Source organism: Eschrichtius robustus, chromosome 5 (assembly GCF_028021215.1).
Source record: "Eschrichtius robustus isolate mEscRob2 chromosome 5, mEscRob2.pri, whole genome shotgun sequence".
Classification (NCBI taxonomy): Eukaryota; Metazoa; Chordata; class Mammalia; order Artiodactyla; family Eschrichtiidae; genus Eschrichtius; species Eschrichtius robustus.
The window spans coordinates 130511407-130538636 of NC_090828.1; the positions used below are offsets into that span (position 1 = coordinate 130511407).

The following is a 27230-nucleotide window of genomic DNA, read 5'->3' on the forward strand; positions in this document are numbered from 1 at the left end:
TCTGCCCTAGGGGTAGACAAGGGACAGAGGAGAAACAAGGAACCAAAGGCCGGGATGCAGCCTCCTCCAGGAAGGGCCTGTACTGCCTGCTCCCCTGGCAGGCAGGCAGGAAGGAAGCCCGGTTGAACCTGGTGCCCTGGCCTCTTTCCACCTGTGTGAACTTGGCCTGCCACTCAACCTCGGTTATAAAATGGACGTGGATTTGAGATGTCCCTCAGGTGAAGGGAGCGAGTGGGTCCCGGAAGTTACCCCGGCCTCCACACGCCCCCCTTGTCCCGGTTAAGAGTTGGTCCCGGAGTTCTGCACCCTTTAAATCGGGGAAGGGGGCGCCGATCAACACGTGTCCGAAGCTCAGGCCAGGGGCTGAGGGGCGGAGGATCGTTGGTGCCTGCCGCCCGAGGACCCTGCGGCTCTCCGATTGTGGCCACGGGGGAGGCGGCCGAGCCGGATAAGCAGCAGCGGGCTGGCGGGCGGCCACCTCCCCCCGCAGGTCCGGCCCCGCGGGCAGGCGGGGCGGGGGGAGAGGAGGAGCCTCCGGGCCGGGCCGCCGCCTCCGCCGCGGACCGTCTGCCGCCGCCGCTGCTCCGCGCGGCGGGCCTGAGAGGTGAGTGACCCCCCCGCCCGCTCGCCCCCCGCCCCGGAGCCCGCCCCCGAGCTCGCCCTCGCCGCGCGCCGCCGCACGCGTGCTGGAGGCCTGGGCCGCTGGGACCGAGCCACGTGTGCCCGGCGGCAGCGACCCTGGGTCCTGGGTGCCCCACGCCGTGGGCGCCTTCCTGCCCCAGGGACGCAAACCTCAGGCGCCACTCCGGCCGGGCAGGCCGGACGCGCCCTGCGCCGGGGGCGGGACTGCAGGGGCCGCGCTAAGCCCCGGGGCTGCTGCCTCTCGCGACCCACCTCGCGCGCCCGCCGAGTCCTCCGGCCCCCGGTTCCCCGCAGCTCCGGGCCCGCGGTCTCCGGGCAGGGCGGGAGCGGTGGGCGGGCTCTTCTCGCAGCCCGTCGCAGCCCGGGCGAGGCAGGCGGCAGGGGCGGGGGCTCCCGACCTTGATCGGGAAGAGGCTGGGCTCACCAGTGTCCTCTGCCCGCGGAGCTCCCGCCTGGCAAACTTAACCCATTTGCCTTGCCCGTTTCCCCGAAATTGGGGGCAGGCTGCCCAGAGAGGTGTGGTTGGAACTTTGTTCACTCTGGATAGATGAAGGGGAGGGTACGACAAGCTAATATTTCCTTTGAGGGCCAGGAGGCTGGGTCCACGGGGAAAATGCAGACAGGTCTCGTTGGGAGCCCTGGCAGAGGACTCCGCGGAGAGGCCTCGCAGGTTTCCAGGGCCGCCTCTCAGGCTCCAGGAGTAGGGATTCTGGAGATACCCACAGGGAAATATTTCTGTCCATCAGAGTGCAGTGATGATATAATTAATAGCAGACATTTATTGTGCATTTATCTGTGCCAGGCATCTTGCTTTGCACACAATATCCCAGTTAATCCTCAGCATAGGAAGGCACCAATTATCTCATTTAAGACGGGGAAACTGAGCCTCAGAGAGCATGGGTATTTTGCAAGGATACACAGGTAGCAGGTTGCAAAAGTAGGATTTGTACACAGATTTATCTGACTTGAGAGCCCAGAGGAGCCTACTAGTGGGAGAAGAGACAGGCCGTGTTCTCAGAGGATTGTGGCAGCCTGAAGAATGTAGTACTGGGGGCCAGAATATCCACAGGACCAAAGAGTCTCACCTGGGTGTGCCCCTTCAGTCACCCGCATGGTTTCTTTTTTTTTTTTTTTTTTTTGATTTATTTATTTTTGGCTGTGTTGGGTCTTCGTTTCTGTGCGAGGGCTTTCTCTAGTTGCGGCAAGCGGGGGCCACTCTTCATCGCGGTGCGCGGGCCTCTCACTGTCGCGGCCTCTCTTGTTGTGGGGCACAGGCTCCAGACGCGCAGGCTCAGTACTTGTGGCTCACGGGCCCAGTTGCTCCGCGGCATGTGGGATCTTCCCAGACCAGGGCTCGAACCCGTGTCCCCTGCATGGACAGGCAGATTCTCAACCACTGCGCCACCAGGGAAGCCCCGCATGGTTTCTTAAAAAAAAAAAAAAACAAAAAAAAACAGATGCCTAGGTCCTACCCACAGCTGGCTGAATCCAGTTCTGCAGAGTGAACCCCTCCTGCATCCGGTCAGGAGTGCCTGGAGGGCTGGGACTGTATCTAACTCATCTCTATTCCCACTCTATCCCCAGTGGCCGGCAGAGGGGTCACCTGGGAGCAGATGTTTAATCAATGTCTGATGGATGAATGGACGTAGTGGGGCAGGGGCTATCACTGGGGTAGAAAAGTTTTCCCGAAGGAGGCCTTGAATGGCAGACAGGTAGCCTCAGCCAGGCCTGGGGGAGGAAGGCCTGGAGTTGGCATGGGGCGACCCTGGCCTCAGAGCTCGCAGGGAGCTCAGGCCAGGCCACCTGTTCACTAGAGAGTTGGACAGCCAGCCCCAAGCCTGCTGAGCTCCCCAGGACCAGGCCTGGCCACACTGGGACCACAGGTGTGCCCTCTCCAGCCTAGAGATGCTAAACGGGTAAATTCCTCTCCCCTTCAAGTTTCCTGTCCTTAACTCAGGGCCCTTCCCTCGCTGGACGTCTCAGAGTATTGGGCAGGGCTTCAGGTAGTTAAAAAGGGAAATTTAAGGACTGAAGCCCAAGCTGCACACCTGAGCAGTGGAGAGGCTGACTGCAGGGGAGGGCACCTGGCTCTGCAGTCAGGTGGACCCCCAAGTCTGAATCACAGCTCTTTACCATGTGGCCTTGGCCAAGTCCTCAGTTCTCTGAACCTGCTTCGTCTATAACACCTTGCTAAGGGCTTGGGACATAATCTTCCTGTAAAACAGGAACCATAATGCCTGCCGGGGGTGGGGGTGGATGTGACTGTGTGAAGTGCTGGGTTTTAGGAGTGCAGTAAATATCAGGTCCCTCCCCCTCCCCCCAGAGTTTGTGTTAAAGTCAGCTGGGGACCTTCCAGGCTCATCGCTCTTCCACTCTGAATCCCTCGGCTCACGAGAGCGTGGCCTCCATGCTCCCCTTCTCTGTTGCAGGCCTGACCTCGGGGCCCAGGCCTCAATTTAGGAGCTGTGGAGATTACAGAACTTGGAGGTGGGGAGGCAAGGGTTGGGGGGACAGGGCACTCTAGGTGATTTGCAAGTGTCACTTCCTCCTGTCTGCTCCCTGCAGCTGGACCCACCTACCCGTCCAACCTGACCCGCTGGTCCCAGACCTCCGCATGTCAGCCCTTCACATCCTTGGCGTGCCACGAGCACCTCTTCCTTCACACCTCAAATGGCAATTGTCATTATCACTGAATGTCCAGCTTCCCACGTGCCAAGCGTGTTATGTGTGTGAGCACACTCAAACCTTCCGGCTCTCTTATGAAGTAGACAGTGCTGTTCTCCCAGCCACGTAACTCTCCCAAGAGCACAGGAGACTCCATTCTTTTGAGCCCAAATTTGTGCTCCTAACCACGAACTCTATGCTTGTCCAAATTCGGCCTCATCGTTTATTCTTTCAACATTTACTGAGCACTAACTTGGTGCCGGGCACTCAGGACCTGGCTGAGTCCCACTTCTGGCAGGATGAGTGTCGGTTGTCATTTATCATCCCACGAAAACCCACACCCTCCACTTATTTCTGAATACAAGTGGGGCAGCTGAGGCCCAGGTCCCACAGCTAATGCAAGTCAGGATTCCAAAGCGGAGACGGCTCCCGCCTAGCTTGGAGGTATTGACCACTGTGCCTGCTGTCAGGGTGGGATCGGCGGCTGCTAATTTATGCAGGATCCTAAACCCCTGCCTTGTCACTTCAACCCAGAGCAAACTGTTTCCCTCCTCCTCAGGTGTGGAACACTGTCACTAGAGAATTACTCTTTCCAATCAGTCTGTCCTCATCAGTCACCATAGTCACCGGGCAGAACGTGCAGCGGGTGAGCGCTAATTGTCCTGCAATCAGGCAGTAACTTACTCCTTGCTCCCTCTTCTGCTTAATGAGAGCCAGGTGGGGTCGGAGCACAGCACATTTTTAAGCCTTTTGGAGCTCTCCGATTAGGAGATCAAACTGTGAAAAATGCAGCCCCAAGACTATCAAATCAGTCACAGGTAGATGTAGAGGAATTTAGGGACTGGTGAGTGGGCTTCCTAAGCTTTCCATGGGGAGTGGGCCTAAGCTTTCTCGGTTCATGTGTAGACAGCTGGCTTCCCGGAGCCGGTGTGCCGGGTCTGTGACGGGAAGACCGTTCCCGTTACTGTAGCATCCGATGCTTATGGTGGCCGTCAGCCTGTGGGAAGGGTAGGCCTGTGATTTGACTGGCGGGCTTGGGAGGGTGACAGCATGCCCTGCAGTCGGGGTGAAGGTCTCTCTGAAGCTGAATGACTCAGGGCTCGCAGCTGAGGCTGTTAGGGGGCTTCGGGTGGCCCTGTGAGGCGGGCCCTCCAGGGGGAGACTGCGCAAAGACAGGATGGCCAAACACAGAGCCTGTGGGGCCACCCAGACGGGCCTTTTGGGATCCAAGGGGCCTGTGCTGCGCCCGGGTGCCCAGTCGGACGTGTACATGGGTCGGTAATGCACTGGACGCGGTGGGGCAGGGTCCAGCGAACCAGCCCCGAAGTGGGTGTGGGCCTGAGCCGCCGCCGCTGGAGGTCAGAGCACGCCCTTTGCGGCTGGTCTGCGGAGATGGCTCCGCTCTGGCCAGAAGTCAGGTGGCGCCTGGAACTGGAAGGGAAGAAAGCCAGACGTGCCGGGCCAGGTGGCCGAGGGTTGTGATGGGGGTTCAGGGCACTCCATCCGGGAAAGCCCTGCCCTCCTGGGGTTGCTGTATTAGAAGGCTGGAGGCTGGAGACCTGACTGCTCTGTAAGTTCTGGCTTGGCTGCCTTCTGTCCTCCTGTAACTTTGGCAACAACTCTTCTTGAACATTCTGATCTGGCGTGGCTGTGTGTGGCAAGCGAGGGGAGAGGGGGCATCCCAAGATTGGGGGGAGCTCAGGGAGAACCCCAGGGGACAGGGCATCACAGCTGGAGCCATGGGGGTGTGCCTGGACTTCCTGTCTGCTCATACCTGGCGGGTTTGCTTTCAGAAGGAAGTGCGGTTTCCTGACTGTGCAGCTTCTCCAGGGGGATAGGAGACCACCCGGTAGCTCTGATGGGAACAGAGCGTGCTGAGCCCACCCCAACTACTGCATCAGGCAGCGGCTCCATGCATGGAGCTGCCCAGAAGCCCACTGCCGAAACTCCTGGGCGATTTGGTGTTCACTGTTCGGGAGCACTGCCTGAGCGCCCCCAGCCCCCAGGCATCCACCAGCCTCACTGAGCAGAGCACGATGCGTGGGGCTGGGTAGGTACACAGGAGTGGAGAGCCCTCAGGGAGCTTGTAGTCAATTGGGAAGCTGAGTGAGGGTACAAAATGCTACCAGGCGGCAGAGGGAGAAGAGGCCAGGGCTGCCTGTGGCCGGTGGCCCACGGTGGAACGCAGGACATGCGTAAGTAAGAGCAATGCTAAGATGTGGGTTTGGGGCTTTCATGTTCACTGTTTCACTTAACCATCAGAACAGAAGAGGAAAACAGCCTGCCCAAGGTCACACTGCTGGTACATGGCCAAACCTGAATTCACACCTAGGTCTGTCTAACTAGATCTCCCACCTGAACAGCTGCCTCTGTATTCAGAGCGGGGGAGATGGTTGCAGGGCTCTGGGGGGCTGGGAGGTACCTGGCAGGCCCAAGGGCTCAGGCTGGGTCTTTAGGGAGTGGGCGTTTGGATGGCCAGGAGGCTGTCAAGACTTCAGGTGGAGGTGGCAGCACCGGCCGAAGTGGGGAGCAGCGGGGACTGAAAGGAGGCAGGTGGGCTGAGTAGGGGAAAGTCAGTCCGCGCGTGCTGGCCTAGGCTGGACTACAGAAGATGCCAGAATGCCCCTGTCCGCAGGCGGGTGCGCTCGAGTAGAAGTGACAAGACATAGGAGCCACAGCAGAGAACCGTGCAGGCCCTGATCCGTTGCTGGTAATAAGAGTAAAGCTGTCAGGAGCCCAGGGTGATGTATTGTGGTCACCAAAGGCCCAGATGCCCAGGGTTGCTCAGAGCTAGTTTCCCAAGATCGCCAGTTTTCCAACAAGTTGAAAACAATCAAATACACCTGTTGTAAGTCTGAACTTGGCATGATTTACTTCAATGATACGAAAGCCTCCAAACCTCTGGCCTCCCTCTGTGCTGTTGGTGTGGCCTCCAGGGTCGCTGGCAGAGCAGGGTCACCGGCACCGGCAGGCCCGCCCCATCCGTGCTTTGCCCTCCCAACAGGGTTGTCTTTCTGTGGGTCCTTCTGTCTGTCTGTCTTTCTCCCCACCGTGGGCGCTGACTAGCAAGTAAAGACGACTGTGAAGCCTTTGTTGGCACAAAATGTAACGAGAATTATCACTAAGCCAATGACAGCCACAGTGATTGCAATGCATTACCCACCCAGCAACTGGTAAATTGCCATTTTCTGCAGCCATTACGTTTGGCTTTGTATCCGAGAAGTAAAGGTGTCCCTCTCTTTCTCTTTCTCCTTCCCTCTCTCTCTCTCTCTCACACACACACATACACACAGCCCTGTGGTGAGGCAGTCTGCCCTGCAGTGGATGAAGTTTATTCATTTTATGTATCCTGGGTTCTGCTGGCTGTCCTGCCTCAGTTCCTGTAGCAAAGAGACTTGACTCTGAGCCACTAATTACCACCAGTGAGGTTTCCTCCCTAAACAGGAAGTATCAAGACAGAGCCACTCTCCCGCAGTGCACTCTGAAACCGGGCATCAGTCACGACCCCGTCCACTCCCCGCAGCCAGGAACTGGAGTGCAGGCTGAGGGGGCCGGCGGCCTGGCCCGTGGCAGGTCCCACGCCCGTGGCAGGTCCCACGCATCTGGTTCTGAGCGTCTGCCTGTCTTCAAAACCAAAGTCAGGCTGCTCGCAGGTCAGAGGGAGACCCCAGCAAGAACGGGTGGCCAGATCACAGTGGGGCTGTCAAGGGACCCGTGCTTCAGCCCCTCACATCAGCCTGTCGTTGGTGAGTCTGGTTAGAGCCAAGGTGGCCTGGGCAGTGTGTGGGCTCCTCCCTCCAGCCCCACGAACCCCTGGCCTGCTGAAGTGTACCCCGGCACCGCAGGGAGCCCCCGTTTGGCAACTGGCACCAAAGAGCACAGTCTGGTGAAGCTCTTGCCAAAATGGGGAATCTTCTCATCTGCACATTAAGTCAGGAACCTTTTCAAAATAAGGGGTTTAAGGATTTATCACACACAGTGCCTTCAGTTAATGAGAGCAACAGCTTTGCGGGTTCTGGTGTGTTACAAAAAAAAAAAAGGGTTAATGTTTATGATGTGTTTCTGTGGAAGGCAGGTCCATTTGGGAACCGTAAATTTTACTTATTGGTAACCACTTCTGGGTTGGTTTATCAGAGATCGACTGGTGTTAAGTAATCAAACTGGATTTTTCTAGAATGTTTCAAAACTCTAAATGTCTGTAAAAAGCCCTATAGGAGATTAACCAAGATGGCGGAGTAGAAGGACGTGCTCTCACTCCCTCTTGCGAGAGCACCAGAATCACAACTGGCTGCTGGACAATCATTGACAGGAAGACCCTGACTTCACCAAGGAGGATACCCCACGTCCAAGGACAGAGGAGAAGCCACAGCGAGACGGTAGGAGGGGCGCAATCAGAGTAAAATCAAATCCCATAACTACTGGGTGGGTGGCTCACAGACTGGCGAACACTTATACCACAGAAGTCCACCCACTGGAGTGAAGGTTCTGAGCCCCACGTCAGGCTTCCCAACCTGGGGGTCTGGCTACGGGAGGAGGAATTCCTAGAGAATCAGACTTTGAAGCCTAGTGGGAATTGATTGCAGGACTTTGACAGGACTGGGGGAAACAGAGACCCCACCCTTGGAGGGCACACACAAAGTAGTGTGCGCATCGGGACCCAGGGGAAGGAGCAGTGACCCTGGGGGAGACTGAACCAGACCTACCCGCTGGTGTTGGGGGGTCTCCTGCAGAGGCGAGTGGTGGCTCTGTTTCACTGTGGGGATAAGGACACTGGCAGCAGAGGTTCTGGGAAGTTCTCCTTGGCGTGAGCCCTCCCAGAGTCTGCCATTAACCCCACCGAAGAGCACGGGTAGGCTCCAGTGTTGGGTTGCCTCAGGCAAAACAACCAACAGGGAGGGAACCCAGCCCCACCCATCAACAGTCAAGTGGATTAAGGTTTTACTGAGCTCTGACCGCCACAGCAACAGGGAGGGAACCCAGCCCCACCCATCAACAGCCAAGTGGATTAAGGTTTTACTGAGCTCTGACCGCCACAGCAACAGTCAGTTCTACCCACCACCAGAGCCTCCCATCAAGCCTCTTAGATAGCCTCAACCACCAGAGGGCAGACAACAGAAGCAAGAAAAACTACAATCCTGCAGCCTGTGGACCAAAAACCACAGTTACAGAAAGATAGAGAAGATGAAAAGGCAGAGGGCTATGTACCAGATGAAGGAACAAGAAAAAACCCCAGAAAAACAACTAAATGAAGTGGAGATAGGCAACCTTCCAGAAAAAGAATTCAGAATAATGATAGTGAAGATGATCCAGGACCTCGGAATAAGAATGGAGGCAAAGATTGAGAAGATGCAAGAAATGATTAACAAAGACCTAGAAGAATTAAAGAACAAACAAACAGAGATGAACAATACAATAACTGAAATGAAAACTACACTAGAAGGAATCAATAGCAGAATAACTGAGGCAGAAGAACGGATAAGTGACCTGGAAGACAGAATGGTGGAATTCACTGCTGCGGAACAGACTAAAGAAAAAAGAATGAAAAGAAATGAAGACAGACTAAGAGACCTCTGGGACAACATTAAACGCAACAACATTCGCATTATAGGGGTCCCAGAAGGAGAAGAGAGAGAGAAAGGACCAGAGAAAATATTTGAAGAGATTATAGTCGAAAACTTCCCTAACATGGGAAAGGAAATAGCCACCCAAGTCCAGGAAGCGCAGAGAGTCCCATACAGAATAAACCCAAGGAGAAACACGCCGAGACACATAGTAATCAAAGTGGCAAAAATTAAAGACAAAGAAAAATTATTGAAAAAGCCCTATAAATTATTCATCCACTTCTATTTTACAAGCGGTGTGGTGATAAACCTCTCTTTTCTGTCCAACCAAACTTGCACATGTGTGTTATTTGTGTGTGTACAGGCTTGTATGAGTGTGTGTGCACGCACCCGTGCTTTTTGTATTCTCTTTTGTAGGAGCTTGTCAGCCTTCCTTTTAAAACGATAATGATTTTTTAATGATGTCTGAATAACGATTCCAGGCAGTATTACAAGAAATGTAACAGTAAAATGTTTGTAAGAGTCCGTCAGAAAGGCAAAATGCCCACAGAGAAAACAGAAACGCACCAATTAAGATGTGCGTGGCTTTGACCCAGCTTTTAAACCTGGATCTGAGACTGGCATCTTCTCTGCTGTCTCCCCTCAAGTCAACTGTCGGGGCGGGGGGTGTGAGGGGCACCTGGACTCAGGTAGCACCTCCTTCTTGCCCCCTGGACCCATTAACCTGAGATCTGCGAGGGAGGGCCTGCGCTGCCGTGGTTTAGAATCTAGGAGAAGAGGGCAGCCCCAGATTTGCAGGAACAGCCTGAGAACGAGAGGCTGGAAAGTATGAGTTTGGGCAGCTCAGCAGGGCAGAGGCAGAGCCGAGAGGAAGCCAAGACCACCTCAGAGCCCCATGTAGACCAGGTAACCGGCTATGACTTATGCCCACGGCCACGAGCTGCCCAGCCTCACTGCCCTGGAGGCAGCTTGAATGCAGGGACTGGACTAGGGCAAGAGCCAACTGTGGGGCCTCAACCTCAGTTTTCTCATCTGTAAAATGGAAGTAATGATACCCTGAGTGTACAAGTCCACAGTCAGTCTCCCCACCATTTGAGTCGGGCCTCGCCTCACAGTACGTTCTCTTCTTTGACTCTTGATCGTTGTTGATGTGGCAGGTGCCAGGCACTTGCTGGGTGCTGGGATGTGACCTCCCGGCTGCATCCCGGTAGGGGAGGGCGGACGGACCTCACAGCCCCGGGGAGGCCCGGGATTTCTACATGATGTGGCTTCAGGGGCAGTCATGTGGAGGGAAGGGGGAACTAGGGGACTTCCCTGAAAGCTGCTTCTATTTGCATAGCAAGTAGCCCGCTTTTTACTTGGATTGTTTGTTTCAGATCTGTAAAATGGGAACGATTTTGTAGGAGGTGTTATTCACTTTACCTGACTGGGAAATGTGAATTATTCATACCAAGGGTATTAGTTTTCATACTAACATTAGCACATGGGGAGGGGTGACGGAGATTAAAGGGGGCTAGGGACCCCACCGCCATCCACCCCTTGGACCTCTAAGTCCAAGTAGGTATTAAGGAAAGTACCTACCATTGTGTGCTGGTTCCATCCTGTTACCTGTGCTGCAGAGAGCCAAGGGGACTAGGGGAGGGGCATTCATCCTGCCTCGAAGAGGAGGTAGGGTAAGGACTTCACAGAGGAGTGGCCTTTCTGCTGCACCTTGAATTTTGTCCTTCGGAGGAAAAGGACTTTCCAGGCACAGAGATTAAATCTATGACTTGAGCCGGAAAAAAGCATAAGGTGGGAGAGCCAGAGTCGAGACTATAGATCAGGTGGGGCTTGACTGGGAAAAGCCACGGAGGCCATCTGCCAGAAGCCGCAGCTGGGCCTCACCTGCCCCAGACGCTTCTCCCTGATGGAGACTGGGCAGACCGCTCTACCCCCTGGCTCAGAGGCTCATGGGCCCTGGAGCCATCGACCGAGCATACCTGAAGCCTCCTTCCCTGGGTATGCACCTACCAGGCTGCCCCCTGATGTGCCTCAGATATGGGGTTTGATTTCCAACTTTGGCCAGAGTTGCACGAACTAAGCTGCATTTGTGTTATTCTGTTTATTTGCAGTGTTTAAGCACAGCTGCGCATTGGTCTTCTGTGTTACAAAGTTCATCAAATAGCGAAATGTCTGGCCAGTTCTAACAGTATGGCCAGGCTACCGGAGGGGTTCGAAACGCACTGTATGATTGAATCCCCACTGGGTGCAGGAGGGCTCCAGCTAGGTTCTGGGGAGAACAGACGCACTCAAGCACACTCTGCCCTCAGGCACGGAATCTAGCAGTTAAGTCATTCAAGCCACAAGCATTAATTGAGCACCTACATGGTGCCAGGCCCCGGGCTGGATGCTAGAGACACAGAAATGAGTTGGAAGTGGCCCCCAGCCTGGTGGGGTGACAGATGAGTGAACCGGTGTGCGCAGTCGATGGTAATGTGACAGGAGTGCGCAGGAAGAGGCCACGGAGTGTTGGGAGGGTGCCCCCGAGGTGGCCCATCAGCGGGGCAAAGCTGGGAAGCATGCACCCCAACCCAAGAAACTGGCCGCGTGAGGCGGGCTGAGCTCCTTGGCAGGAGCCCCGGGAGCTGCCTCTCTGGCTTGGCCGCCTGCCTCTGCCCCTTTCCCGTCCTCCAGCCTCCCCAGGAGCAGGGGGCCCCTTGCTGAATCCGCAGATTTACACCGCGGCAAGGGGGAAGGTGGGGACAGCCAACAGCCCACAAGACCCATCTGGCCCCAGGGGTTGCAGCAGCAGGTGTCCCTGGAAAGCAAGAAGCCACCCAAGCCCAGGTGCTGAGGCTGCAGATTCAGCTGCCACTGCCGATAGCCTCTAGCCTGGAGGGATTAAGGGGTCCATAGGGAGCTGGCTGCCTCCACATGCCAGCGCCCTGACCTCCCTGGGCAGAGACAGGCATTCCTCCCTGGCTGCCACAGAGCTGGGCACGCCCTCTTTCGAGCACTTTTCTCTTGGCTGCGGGGTGTAGCTGGCCTTTCCCCAAAGAGCCCCAAGAGGACAAGCCGTCTTCTAGCCACCTGCCAGAACACCTGCTGGGTACACAGTGGGGACTCAGGGAATAACAAATGAGGACATTTTTCAGACGAGAATTGGCAGGACCAAGCTTTGCATAAAACCGTGCAGGCTGTGCACTGTACCACTCCAGAGGGCCCTGTTCACACGGATCACGATGTAAATCACGCCCCTGGGGTTGTGCAGCCTGGGGACCCTAGCATCTTCCCGCTTTGCGCCCCTGGTCTGGGCGCTGACCACCGACTCCCTCCCCCTCGCAACCGGCACTGACCCCCCTCCTGCCTCTGTGCTGATGGTGGGTAGTAACGAACTGTGCCGGTGAGACTTGCTCCAGGCCTGGCTATTAACTCTTAGTGAAAGAAAGTCATGAATATGGTGTCAGGCCTTCTGAATTCTAGGTCATCTAGGAAACTCGTACTCTGGGAAGATCACCCCAGTTGTTGTGTTGGGGGCTCCTGGGTCCCCAGGATCTGTGTGGTCTCCCAGTTCCACTACTCTCTTCACCCTCAGCCTGCAGTGGGCCTGGTGACCCACGTACAGGAGGGGAGGGGACCGTGGGAGCGGTTCTCCTGGAGGGTTTGCCTCATTGGCTGAGTGGGCAATGCCGCCATGGCCTGGACCACCTTCTCCTTACCAGAAGGAGCCAGCTTTGGGAGGCCAAGGGGCGTGCAGGAATGGGGCACACACACCTGACCCTCAAGACCAAGAGGAACATAAGGAGAGATACCAGGGGCCCTGTGGGTCAGGGAGGGCTTTATGGAGAGCTGGGCCCGACTATAAGAATTCAAGGGAAAAGTCAGATCTGGAGTGGTTCTTACATGCAAGTGATTCATTAACTCACTCACCCCTCACATAGACCTTTTGTGAGCAACTACTGCAGTGATTTTCAGCCGGGGGTCCTATGACCGGCAGCATCAGAAATCCTGGAGATGCAGCCCAGCAGCATGTTTTAACAGGCCCTCCAGCTGACTCCAGTGTAGCTCAGGCTTGACCTAATGGCACTGGACTAAGTGCTGGGCTTACAGAAGTGAGTTTCACTCTGTTCTCGCCCTCAAGGAACTTGGGAAGGAGACAGGCAGGAAAGAGAGAAGTACCGTCAGTGGGAAAGGGCTGTTCTCAAGGGGTGTGAAGGCAGAGAGGCAGCTAGTAGGGTTTGATCCAGGAGCTGGGGATGCTGGTGAGGGAGGGTGGCCTGGGGACCGCCATGGCATGAGGGCCATCCCTGGCAGGGGGCCCGATGTTGGGACTAGCAGGCCCTAGAGGGCTCACTGCCCGGTCCCAGACCGCCCTGTGCCCTGCCCCTGACCGCCAGCCTCTCCCTACTCTACCCCTCCCTGCTCTACTGCCCCCCTCTTCTTACCTCTTCCTGAGTCCCAAAGAGTCTTGGTGAGAAATGTGTGCAGATCTCCAGACCATTATCTCAGAGCTTATTTTTAGAAAATTTTAGAGTAAATTTTTCCATTCAGCAGAGAACACCCTGTATTGATTCAGGTGCTTCTATTTATGCTTTACACAGACCAAAGGTTTTTAAAAATCCTAGGCAGAAAGGAACATCATGAAGATTGTGTGACTTTAACAGGCTCAGACCGTGGCACTTGACTTATCTCATATAATCCTTACTACATTTCATTCAAGTAACAAACATCACTCCATTGTACAGATGAGGAAACTGAGGCTCAGAGAGGTAAAGTGACTTGCCAAAGCCACCCAGCTAATAAGTGGCGCAGCTGAAATATGACCCCACAGCTGCCTGTGTTCTTGCTGGCCTATCTCGCAGTTTACGAAGACGTCTGATCCTGAGTAAATCCACAACATCCAGATGTTTTCCTGAGACCACATTCTGCTGGGCAAGCTCCCAATGACCAATGATGGCTCTCGGCGGCTGATCTTCTGCCTAATTAAGGAGGGAATGAGTTTGGTGGGGGAAGACGAATGGATTGGACCTAATGCAAGCAGATTTGCCGTTGTGTGCCAGCTTCCAGCCGTATGTCTTTATATAAACCCTCAGCCACTTGGATGAGTAGCAGATGATTCCTCCCAGTCCTCTGTCACCGGAACACATCTGTCCTATTCACTGACCCACCCTGGGAGCTGGGAGGGTGGGCCTCAGGCCTCAGTACCCTTCCTCGCATGCCGTCCAGTGTGGCTCTGGAACAGCTGTCTGCTGGCATGGGGTGGAGTGCAGAGAAGTAGCTGTGTGGGCAAAAGCTGCTGCAGGGCCCACTCAGTAGCCAAGAGGGCTGTTTAGCCCATGGTACCATCTCCCCTACACCAACATAAGCCTCACTTTGCTAGAGGTCCTGGGGCTTAGAAACCTCAGATTTTGGAAAACAGCTAGGAAATAACTTTGGAAGGTTGCAGAATCACCAGCATTGATGTCACAAAATTCACGCATTAAGTTCATTGAAGAGTCCTTAAACTCTCACCAAAGCACGTTTATTCTTAGTTTACACACAGTCATAACAGGCTGTGTGGTATCTCAGCTTTCTTGTAACAACATTATTGAGCTATAATTCACATACTATATAATTCATCCATTTAAAGTAAACAACCAGTGGTTTTTAGTGTATGCACAGAGCTGTACAACCATCACTACAGTCAATTTTAGAACATTTTCGTCATGCCAAAAAAGAAACCCTGTACCATTTTCCCCACCCACTCCTCCCCTTAGGCCCTGGCAGCCTCTCATCTACTTTCTGTCTCTATAGATTTGCCTATTTCTAGGCATTTCATATAAATGGAATCATACAATATGTGACCTTTTGTGACTGGCTCCTTTCATTTAACATAATATTTTCAGGCTTCATCATGTTGTAGCATGTATCAGTACCTCATTCCTTTTCATTACTGAATATTATTCTATTGTGTGCATAAACCACATTTTGTTTAGGCATCCGTCCGTTGATGGTCATCGTGTTGTTTCCACTCTTTGGGTATTGTGAATGTGCTACTAGGAACATTGGTGCACATATTTTTGTGTGTACATATGCTTTCATTTCTCTAAGTTATATATGTTCCTAGGAGTGGGATTGCTGGGGCATATAGAAACTCTGTATTTAACTTTTTGAGGAACTTCCAGACTCTTTTTCCCTAGTGGCTACACCATTTTACTTTCCCACTAGCAGTGGATGAGGGTTCTGATTTCTCTACATCCTCACCAACACTTATTTCCTCTGTCTTGTTTTGATTAAGCCATCCTAGTGGGTGTGAAGAGGTATCTCATGGTTTTAATTTGCATTTCCCTGGGGGCTATTATGTTGCACATCTTTTTATGTGCTTATTGACAGCTAGTATATCTTTGGAGAAATGTCTACTCAAATCCTTTGCCCATTTTTATATAGGTTCTCTTCTTAATATTGAGTTGTAAGAGTTCTTTATATATTTAGAAACAAGTCCCTTATCAGATGTATGATTTGCAAAATCGGTCTCTCGTTCGGTGGGTTGTCTTTTCGCTCTCTTGATAGTGTGTTATCTGTATTTCTTGTCCCCAGCAGATGAGCAGGACCTGGGAGGGCTTTAATTAAGAGGCAAGCAGGCTGACAGCTGTGATAAATATCCTGACAATGAGGGAGGATATAAGGCTATAAAACAGTCCTATAAAAACAAGACGAGACTCAAGAACATCCCTTCTTGCAGCTCGGGTTGATCTCTGGGTTCTGGGAGAGGACCTGACTGCCTTCTCTTGAAATATGCACTGCATTTTGGAAGGATTTCTGCCCCCAAAAGACAAAATAGAGTAAGTTTTGAAGATGTAAGCTCCCGTGATGTGTATCTCTGGTCACAAATATGCATGGAACTTCTGCAATGTGCCAGGCACAGAGCTGGGTTTTCGAGTCGGGCCATGGAACAAGCATGGCGATCTCTATCTACCCTCCCAAAGCTGACTGGGAGTGGGGCGGCGCAGGGGTGCACAGAGAAGCCAACAGGCAAAGGACCCGGGGAAGCCCCCAACCACAGGCAAAGCCCCAGACCCTTAACTACCCCATGCCCACTGAGCGAAGCCGGGCAGCCCTCGGTCATTTTACAGATGAAGCTAGAGGGAAGATGTAACTTGTCCCGTGTCTACTGGTGAGGAAATCGTCGGGACGGAACCCAGAGTTTCAGCCTCTCGGATCCATACTCTTTTCATCCCTATAATTTTTAGGTTTAAAAAAATGTTCTGGGCAAGAATTTGTGTTTTCATTTATGGCTTGCCAACTCCCGGGTGCTGGCTGTAGGCGCACTCCAGTTTGCCCCCCGGGGCCGCAAGCTGTCCGTGGACACCTGCTGTTTGGCCCCTGGGCCTTTGCTCACACAGGCTCTTCTTTCTAGAAGGCTTTTCCAGGCTCACTCTCACATCCTTCAAGGCTCAGCTCAGGCCCACCTCCTGCAGGAAGCCGCCCAGCTGCCCTGCCTGAAGGCAGCGTCCTCTCTCAGGAGACCTTGTTCAATTGCGTCTTGCGCCTGTCACTCCGCGGGGACCCAGGTGTCTAGGAGGGTGTGGACCTCCCCAGGGGTGGTAAGGGATCATCCCTGGGAGCAGGAAGAAAACTCAGAGCTTCTATCTGTGTTTAAATTTTAGCCTTATCTCTTTACATTTATATTTGTTTATATATGATTTATTCTGTATATAACATTATAGTGCACCAGTCATATTTAAATATATTTATAAATAAATAGAGCAGTAGTAGGAATGTGTCCCCCCAGATTTAATGTTAAAATTTAAAACTAAAGTTTGAAGGTAACTGTGGGCTGCTTGAGACAAGAACTGTGCCATATTCCCCTCTCAGTCTCCGAGGCCAGAAGTGCGAAGTCAGCCTCTGGCTGGGAGGGCGTGGGCGGCACCCCAGCTGGCTTGTAGACCATCCGGCCGCCGGGTGCCCAGCTGGTCACCCCACCGCCACCCACCCACACCCACCTCCACGGTGACCCCTTCCCGGCCGCGGCCTGCTCCGGCCACTGGGGTCTGAGGGGCTGCGCGCTGCCCTTGCAGAACAGGCTGCGGGCTTGTCCACGCCCTGCCTGCCCACGTGCCTGGGGGCCACGCCTGGCCCGCCGGCCTGCCCAAGAGCGGACGGGAGCTGGCAGGTAGGCCTGTGGGCCAGGTGTGGCTCCCAGCCCCAAACAGCCCATGTCGGGGCCCTGCCGGGAAGGAGGCGAGACCGGGCAGGCCGGGCAGAGACCCAGAGGGGCTGGGAACCGTAGCTGGTGCCGGCGCCTGCACACCCGGGCCTCCGTGCTGCTCTGTCTGCAACCTGGGAGGGGGCAACGGGCAGGTCTGTGTGTGCAGGCCGCAGGCACCCCCGGCCCAGCGGCTGTTGGATCCCTCCCCCCACCCCCAGATCTGTAAATAGAACAGCCAGCGAGCCAGGGCCCGGTCAGGATTAGGCACTCTCACCTTTGGGCCACATAGACAGGCAACAGGGGCTCTGCTGGATCTTTGGGGCCTCCAGGACTCTACCACCTGTCCTACCCTCGCCAGCATCACGCCAGCAGCAGGCCTTGTGCTGGGCACCGGGAGCGTGGAGGAATTCTGAAAGGCCTGTGAAGCACTTCAGAGAATACACACGCGCGCACACACACATACACACACGCACGCACACACGCATGCACGCACGCACACACACACACACGCATGCACGTGTACACAGAGCACCAGCCAGAAAAGGTGGCTCTGAGCTCTCGTTAACTAGTTTCATCCTCACAACAAGGCATGGAAGAGGTACAATTCGTGTCCCCATTTTAAACGTGAGGGGACTAAGGTGCAGAGGCACCTGGGTAGTGAGTGATGGGCGTGGCTATGATTAGAACCCAGCACCTCTGCCCAGGGGGCTGTGTCCCTGCGTCAGAGCTGGAGGGGAAGGATGCATTACAACCTGGCGTTTTCCTGTACCAAGGATCGAATTTTGGTGGCAAGAGCACTTTAGAGGTGCTTTACGTTTAACTTCCATTTACCCTGCGGCTAAAAGCAGGGCCCCTTAGGACCGTAAGTCTGGGATGTTTGATAGGTCCCCAGAGGCTCCCATGTCCCAGGGCCAGTTTGGGGCAAAGCTGGGACCAGCCCCAGGCCACCAGGCCCGTGCCCTTGGCTTCCCTCTGCTGCAGCTGCCTCGTCTGGGGTCCCCCAAAGGGGACCGAATGAGGTTCTCAGCAGTGAGCCTTGAGTGCCAGCCCCGAACACTTCCTCCCCCCGTCGTGATGCTAAGTCTCGAGATAAACAAGGACAGGCTGCAAAGTCCAGGTCTCATTGACTTTCTCTTTGGGCTGGTTCAGGTTTGCTGGGAGGCTGTAAATCATTCGGGGCTCTGCAAGGACCAGCAGATGCTGGGTGTGCCGTGAAGCCCTCCCTGGCTGCCCCTTTGGCAGCCCCATCCCTTCCTTCCCTGCATCCACTCACGGTGGACACGCCACCCAACACGCACACGATTATAAGCCATCCGGAAGTGGGGAGCACGTCTTGCTCACCCGTATGCTGCTAAGAGTGTTCAGCACGTGGTAGTTGCCCAGGAGATGGGAGGGAGGAGAGAGACAGCAAAGCCGGAGGAGAGGCTTCCGTCCAGGAGGGGATCTGCCTGGGATCCTCCAAATTGCTAGCAAATGTGAAGACGACCTGAAGGCCTCAGCGTGGTGACTGTCCCTCCCCGTGGGGACAAAACCCGCCCCAGCACTGGTGTCTCCAGGTGGCTGAGGCAGGGACTGGGGAAAGCCCTGGGGTGTATCTGTCCCAGGCATGACTGACCCATAGGGAAGGCGGGAGTCCCCAGGGAGGGATTTACAGCTACCTTGGCCCAAATCCCCCCCGGCGCTGGCCTGGGAGTCTGAGGCCACCTGCAAAGCCCCTGTCACCGCTCGCCCCCCTTCCCCCGGGGCTGCAGAGGTGCTGACAGGGTCTCTCCATCCTTCCTTTGCCGCATCCCCGCTGCTGGGACAGTGCTGGCAGCCAGTGTCTGCTTCATCACTGCCAGCCGCCCACCCAGTACTTACTACGTACCGAGAGAGCACTGTCCCGAGTGCTTTACCCACATTGGCTTCATTCCTACAACCTCCCCGTCAGGAAGGAACTGTGATCTCTCCCGTTTATAGCTGGGGAACTGAGGCACTGACAGGCCCAAGGTGGCAGAGTGAGAATTAGAACCCAGGCAGACGGACTCCGGAGCTGGCTCTCCACGCAGGCAACTGTAAGTCGGGTGCTAAAGCAGCCCACGGACACATGACACTAAGCCTGGGCTCTGGGGATCCTCGGGAGGCCCATTTGCATCTACAAAGCACAGATCATCACCACTTGGAAAAATATCCTGTACCCAGGCCAGGCAGAAAACGCTCTTTCCCATTTTTCAGGGAGTGGCAATCCCCGTCTGAGCCCACAGTCAACCTGGCCCGAGCAGCGTGGAGGCCCCGGCTGGGCTTGTATGTCCGTGTGGTCATGGCCCCTCCATTTGTGCGTCCCCCAAAACTGACCCTGAAGGGGCTTAGCTCAGCCGGTCCCTGGTGTCTGTGATAGAGACAGGGCGATGCTCTGAAACCACTTCAGAGGCGCGAGAGGCTAGGGGAGTGGCCTGTATTTGGCGGACGCAGGCCAGCAACACGTGTCCCTGACTCTCGGTCACTGCGTCCGCTTCCGTGCTGACCCTCTCTTCTCAGCCAGCGTGGTCCCAGCTCTGTCACTTGCTGGAGGTCACTGTCCTCCATCTGGGCAGTAAGACTCTTGGGGAAGTTCAGACTACAGAGGCCAACAGACCTGCGTCCCATTCTTCCTTCCCTCGCTTCCCCTCTGTGCCACCTGAACTCGTCACGCATCATACATCACCTTAGAGCAGCGTCTGGCACATGGCGGCCGTCCCATAGCTAGGAGCTGCTGCTGCCCCCTTGTAAAATGTCCCGGTCAGTTTTCAAAGCCTTTTAAGATTGTATTGTCTGCCATCTCGGAGCAGAGATTGTGACCTCCATTTACAAAGGTGGAAGCTGGGGCCCAGAGAGGCACAGGGGCTTGTCCAAGGACACACAGCTGGTTCGTGGGAGAGCCAGGACGCAGCCTCCTGGTTCCCCTGTGCCCCCTTGTGTTAGATCTTGTGCCTCCCACCTCACCCGGTGTGTAGCACACACCAGGAGGCTTCTGTGGAAAGTGGGAAGAGGGTGTTAAAAAGCCATCCCTGCAGCTCCACTGGTTCCAGGCAGGGGTTCTTAACAACCCTCGTATGCCGAGGACCCCCATGAACTCATAGGCTGGTGAAGCCCCTAAACTTCTGCTCAGAATAATGCTCTTCTTACATACATAAAATTACATAGGGTTACAAAGAATACCTACTATATTGAAACACAGTCCCTAAAATATATTTTTAAAAGACGTGTAATAGTAACATGCACGATTCTTTATGTTAAGTAACAAGATCCAGTGACAAAATCTAATACTTACTATAATTTTAGTTTTTAATTTCCCCCCCACCCTTATTGAGTTATGAAAGACAAATAAAATTGTGTATATTTAAGGTATACAATGTGATATTTTGATATACATATACATTGTGAAATCACTACCACAATAAAGCTAATTAGCATATCCGTCACCTCACATAGTTTCCATTTTTGTGTGTGTTGGGAACAGTTGAGAACTACTCTCTTAGAAAATTTCAAGTATGTAATACAGTATTATCAACTGTAGCCACCATAATATTCATTAGATCTCTCATAACTGAAAGTTTGTACCCTTTGACCAACATCTCCCCATTTCTCCTGGTCACCATTCTTTCTACTCTCTGCTTCTAAGTTTGACTTTTTCAGAACCACATGTAAGTGGGATCATGCAGTATTTGTCTCTCTGTGTTTGGCTTACTCCACTTAGTGTAATGTCCTCCAGGTTCATTATGTTGATGCAAATGTCAGGATTTCCTTCTTCTTTAAGGTTGAATAATATTTCATTGTACGTATGCACCACATTTTCATTACCCAGTCATCCGTCGACAGACACTGAGGTTGTTTCCATATCTTGTCTACTATGAATTATGCTGCAATAAACATGGGGTGCAGATCTCTTCAAGATAGTGATTTTATTTCCTTTGGGTAAATACCCAGTAGTGGATTGCTGAATCATATGGTAGTTCTATTTTTGATATTTTTGAGGAGCCGCCATGCTCTTTTCCATAATGGCTGTACAAATTGACATTCCCACCAGCAGTGCACAAGGGTTCCCTTTTCTCTACATGTGTGCCAACACTTATTATCTTTTGACTTTTTGACACTAGTCATCCTAAAAGGTGTGAGGTTTTGATTTACATTTTCCTAATGATTACTGATGTTAAGCATCTTTTTATAATACTTGTTGACCATTTGTATGTCTTCCTTAGAAAAATGCCTGTTCAGTTCCTTTGCATTTTTAATTGGATTAGTTGGGTTTTTAACTATTGAGTTGTATAATTTCCTTATATATTTTGGAAATTAACCCCTTATTGGATATATGGTTTACAAATATTTTCTCCCATTCCATAGGTTACCTTTTCATGTTGTTGATTATTTCCTTTGCTGTGCAAAAACGTTTTAGTTTGACTTAGTCAGACTAGACTTGTTTGCTTTTACTTTTGTTGCCTGTACTTTTGGTGTCAAATCCAAAACAAGTCATTGACAAGACCAGTGTTTTCTTCTAAGACAGTAATACAGTTTCAGGTCTTACTTTTTCTTTTTTTTGAGTTTAAGTCTTCAATCCATTTTGAGTTGATTTTTGTGTATGGTATGAGATGTGGGTCCAGTTTCATTCTTTTCCATGAGGATGTCCAGTTTTCCCAATGCCATTTATTGAAGACACTGTCATTTCCCCATTGTGTATTCTTGGCACCTGTGCTGAAGATTAACTGACCGTATATGCATGGGTTTATTTCTGGGCTCTCTATTCTGTTGCATTGGTTTATGTCTGTTTTTATGTCAGTACCATATTGCTTTGATTACTAAAGCTTTGTAATACAATTTGAAATTAGGAAGTGTGATGCTTCCAGCTTTGTTCTTCTTGCTCAAGATTGCTTCAGCTCTTTGGGGTCTTTTGTGGTTTCTATACAAATCTTAGGATTTTTTTTCTATATCTGTGAAAAATGCCATTGGAATTTTTATATAGCTTGCTTTGAATCTGAATGTCTTTCCATTTATTTGTGTCTTCTTCAATTTCTTTCATCAATGTTCCATAGTTTTAAGTGTACAGCTCTTTCACCTCCTTGGTTAAATTTATTCCTAAGTATTTTATTCTTTTTGGTGGTATCGTAAATGGGATTGTTTTATTAATTTCTTTTTCAGATAGTTAATTGTTGGTATATAGAAACACAGCCGATTTTTGTATGTTGATTTTTTTTTTTTTTTTTTTTTTTTTTGGCTGCATTGGGTCTTTGTTGCTGGGCACGGGCTTTCTCTAGTTGCGGTGAGCGGGGGCTACTCTTCCTTGCTGTGTGCTGGCTTCTCATTGCAGTGGCTTCTCTTGTTGCGGAGCACGGGCTCTAGGCGTGAGGGCTTCAGTAGTTGTGGCTCGCAGGCTCTAGATCGCAGGCTCAGTAGTTGTGGCGCACGGGCTTCGGTGCTCCGCGGCATGTGGGATCTTCCTGGACCAGGGCTCGAACCCGTGTCCCCTGCATTGGCAGGCAGATTCTTAACCACTGCGCCACCAGGGAAGCCCTGTATGTTGATTTTGTATCCTGCAACTTTACTGGATTAATTTCTTAGTTGTAACAGTTTTTTGGTGGAGTCTTTAGAGTTTTCTATATATAAGATCACACCAACTGCAAACAAAGATAATTTTATTTCTTCCTTACCAATTTGGATGCCTTTGTTCTTTTTCTTGTCTGATTGCTCAAGCTAGGTCTTCCAGTACTATGTTGAATAGAAGCGGCAAGAGTGGGCACCCTTGTGTTGTTCCTGATCTTAGAGGAAAAAGCTTTCAGCTTCTCATCATTGAGTATGACGTTAGGTGTGAGCTTGTCATATATGGCCTTTGTTATACTGAAGTACATTCCTAGTTCTGTATCTGATTTGTTGAGAGTTTTTATCATGAAAGAATGTTCAGTTCTGGTAAATGTTTTTTTCTGCATCTATTGAGATGATCATATTATTTTCGTCCCTCTTCTGTTAATGTGATGTATCACATTTAATGGTTTGCTTATGTTGAACCATCCTTGCATCTCAGAGATAAACCCCACTTTGATCATGGTGTCTGATCCTTTTAATGTGCTGTTGAATTCAGTTTGCTAGTGTTTCATTGAGGATTTTTGCATCTATGTTCATCAGGGATATTGGCCTGTAATTTGCTTTTCTTGTAGTGTCCTTATCTGTCTTTGGTATCAGAGTAATGATGGCCTCAGAAAATGAGCTTGGAAGTGTTCCCTCCTCTTCAGTTTTTTGGAAGAGTGGGAGAAGGATTAGCATTAACTCTTCATGAAATGTTTGGAAGAATTCACCAGTGAAGCCCCCCAGTCCTAGGCCTTTCTTTGTTGGGGGAGTTTTTTACATCACTGATTCAATCTCCTTACTCATTACTGGCCTGTTCAGATTTTTTATTTCTTCATGAGTCAGTCTTGGTAGATTGTATGTTTTTAGGAATGTATCCATCTCTTCTGGGTTGTCCAGTTTGTTGTCATATAATTGTTCATAATAGTCTCATGATCTTTTGTATTTCTGGTGTTATCAGTTGTAATGTCTCTCTTTTTTTATCTTATTTGAGTCTTTTTTTTTTTCTTTGTGAATCTAGCTGAAGGTTTGTCAGTTTTATCTTTTCAAAAAACCAGTTCTTAGTTTTATTGATTTTTTTTTTTTCTGTTGTGTTTCTAGCCTTTATTTCAATTGTTTCCACTCTGATCTTTGTTATATCCTTCCTTCTGTTAACTTTGGACTTAGTTTGTTGTTCTTTTCCTAGTTCCTTGAGGTGTAAAGTTAAGTCGTTTGAGATCTTTCTTTTTTCTTCATTTTGGCATTAAGCTATAAACTTTCCTTTTAGAGCTGCTTTTGCTTCATCCCATACTTTTTGGTATGTTGTACTTCAGTTTTTGCTTGTTTCAGGTAGTTTTTTTTTAATTTCCCTTTTGATTTCTTCTTTGGCTCATTGGTTGTTCAGGAGTGTACTAATTTCCACATATTTGTGAATTATCTAATTTTCCTCCTGTTATTGATTTCTAGTTTCATACCATTGTGGTCAGAAAAAATACCTGATATGATTTCAGTCTTTTTAAAATTGTTAAGACGTGTTTTATGACCTAACATATGCTCTGTCCTGGAGAATATTCTGTGACACATGAGGAGAATGTGTATTGTGCTGCTATTGGATAGAACGTTCTCTATATGTCTGTTAGGTTCATTTGGTCTAAAGTATAGTTCAAGTTCAATGTTTCCATACTGATTTTTTTTTTGTCTGATCCATCCATGGTTGAAAGTGGTAGTGAAGTCCCCTACTGTTATTTATAATGTTGTCTATTTTCCCTTCAGATATGTTAATATTTGCTTTATGTACTTAAGTGTTCTACCTACCATAATTTTAAATTATTGATGAGTTTAAATTGTATTTGGAGAGTTCTTTGACAATTAAATTTGTGATGTGACATTGGTCATTATTGGTGACAAACTCACAGGTAGGCTAATACTACTGTGTTGCTGCTTACATTCATACTTGAAGAAAATAGCAACTTTCAGTTAGAAGTTGGTGACCATTAAAACAAATAATTTTCCCACCCAAGTTTACTATAAATTCGTGGCCCAAGTCCAGGGTTTCCTCCATGTCCGCTCATATCTCAGACTTAGTAAAGGAGCTCCCAGGGCACCCACCCAAGCTTAGGGCCCCATTCACTGTCATGTCGCACTCCAATCCCACCCTCAGAGAGTAGGATTTCAGTGTTCATTCATTCAGCAAACATTGAACACCAGCCCTGTGCCAGGCCTTGGGACAAATGGTGAGATCCAAAGTCAAATAAGATGAGGTCCCTGCCTTTAAGCTGCTCATCATCTACTTAAGGAAGAGCATCAGAGATACCATCCCCAAATGCAAAATGTAAACAAGCACAGGAACGTGTCTACCCTTCCTGGTAATCAGATAAACCCGGTGATGCTGAGGTTGGGTCACTAGCATTTATCATAGAAATTCCATACCCTTCTCTCTCAGCACTCTCACTCTTGCAAATTTGTGCCAAGGAAATAACTCAGGACAAAGGACAGAGTGTGGAGGGCAGAGGTCCTTTCCTCTCCTTTTCTGGAGGCTGTGTCCGCCTCAGGAAGGGGTTGGGTCTTGTTCAGCTTGTGCCCCCGTGCTGGCACATGTTAATACTCATAAAGCCCTGTTGGGTGAATGTTGGACCCCCGTGCAGCTCCAGTGCACAAGAGAGGGAGCTGGTAGGAGGGGCAGTCCAAAAGCTCTCCACTCATCAAGTTCCTGTGTTCTCTTCTAGCCACCAGAACATCAGGAGAGATGGACAAGCCACTCATCAGCTGCCACCTGGTGGACAGTGATGGCAGCCTTGCTGAGGCCCCCAGTGAGGTTCCCAAAGTGGGCATCCTGGGCAGCGGGGACTTTGCCCGCTCCCTGGCCACACGCCTGGTGGGCTCCGGCTTCAGCGTGGTGGTGGGGAGCCGCAACCCCAAACGCACGGCTGGGCTGTTCCCCTCAGCAGCACAAGTGACTTTCCAGGAGGAGGCAGTGGGGTCCCCAGAGGTCATCTTCGTGGCCATGTTCCGGGAACACTACTCCACACTATGTGGTCTCAGTGACCAGCTGGCCGGCAAGATCCTGGTGGACGTGAGCAACCCCACAGAGCAGGAGCACATTTGGCACCATGAGTCCAATGCTGAGTACCTGGCCTCCCTCTTCCCCGCCTGCACAGTGGTCAAGGCCTTCAATGTCATCTCTGCCTGGACCCTGCAGTCTGGCCCAAGGGATGGAAACAGGCAGGTAGGTGCTGGAGGAATGCCAGTCATCATAACAATAAATGTAAACGGCTAACTTTCATTGAGGGCCCTTGGTGTACCAGGCTCTCTACGTACATTATCTCAGCTCATCTCACAGCTCTGCAAAGTTCCATTTTACAGAGCAGGAAACTGAGGCTCAGAGATGTTAATGAACTTACTTACACTAGGTCCCACAGCTTGGCGAGCTGGGATTTGAACCCAGTTCATAGGAACCTGAAATCATGTTCTTTCTTCTATGGTAATTTGATTTCCAAGAAGACAAGGAGGAAAAGGTTGATGGCTTTCTTTTTACTATTTGGAGTCAAGAAGAGGAGAGATTTTGCTTTTAGGATTGGACTTAGAAAGAAGAAGGTAACACACTCATGTGCCAGGTCCTAAGGAAGCAGGCATGTCCCAAACTTGATCTCATTTATTCCAAGGGCTTCCAAAAACTGCGTGGATTTCTCAGAATAGTCAACAGCAGGTTTTTCTGAGGGTGGAAAGTGGCTCCAGAAAACAGCCATTGCTGCACACTGTTGTTGGCAAGAGGAAATCTAACCAAGACAAGGTGGTTTTTAATGCCGAGAGGCAACCTGTACTTGCCTCAGGGAAGCATGCCAGGCTCCACATGTGTATGAGAACTTCCACCCATGAGTCCAGCTCAGATGCCTTCTCTGCCCAGCTCCATGCCAGGCTGTGGGGAGCCCACAGGTACCCAGCCACCCCTGACTGGAGGGCCCTCCATGCAGCCTGCATCTTGGGACTCCTATATTTGGACAGGCAAGGAACAGCGGGGGAGTGTAGGGTAGCAGGGCCTGGGAGGGAGCAGAGCTAGAGGCTGGCTGGGGAAGACTTCGAGATCGGCCTCGGCCTTTGCCCTACCTCACGTCGTCAGGCACAGGGAACAGGAAGGGCGTTGCAAGCTGAGGGGACAACCCGCAGAGGCACAGAGGTGAGGAACAGTGTTCCAAACGATGTTCCCAGATGGGGACGATAGTACCTACTTGCAGGCTTGTGACGAGGCTGAGGGATCACATGTGAAACGCCTGGCACATAGCGGGTGCTAAGTCAGTGTTGGTAGACCACCTGACCACAGCGGTGTCAGGAAGACCCAAGAGGTGTTCAGGGATCAGAGGACACCAGTGGGCCTGCGTTGGGGCTCATGGAGGGAAGCAGTGGGCTATGAGGCTGGGGCTGGCTTGTGGAAGGCCTTGTGTATGAGGCTGAGGGCTGTAAGGGGCCAGAGGACGTGGTCAAAGGGGACACTTCTGGACTGAGGGATGGAGCTGCAGCCACAGTTGCACTTTCTGGGCCATACTGCAAAGCCCAGGTGCTGACCGACCCCCAGGGCGGGCCACAGTCCTTTGAGGCACCTACTCCAAGGGCCCCCGGGGGCTGCCTAGATGGGCATTTTGCTTGTGGAT

General features: G+C 51.6%; 1 protein-coding gene across 3 annotated transcripts in view; it reads left to right on the top strand.

The window, feature by feature from the left end:
* The first annotated feature begins 521 nt into the window (after positions 1-521).
* The window catches only part of STEAP3 (STEAP3 metalloreductase), a 65324-nt gene continuing 38615 nt past the window's right edge, over positions 522-27230 (top strand). For 2 of the 3 annotated variants that reach the window (XM_068545269.1, XM_068545266.1), the window contains exons 1-2: positions 522-604; positions 25311-25810. In XM_068545269.1, the coding sequence (XP_068401370.1) occupies positions 25331-25810 (480 nt within the window). In that variant the 5' untranslated portion in view covers positions 522-604; positions 25311-25330. Of the gene's footprint in view, positions 605-15571; positions 15668-25310; positions 25811-27230 lie in introns of those variants that run through there. The other variant, XM_068545267.1, reaches the window with a different exon arrangement.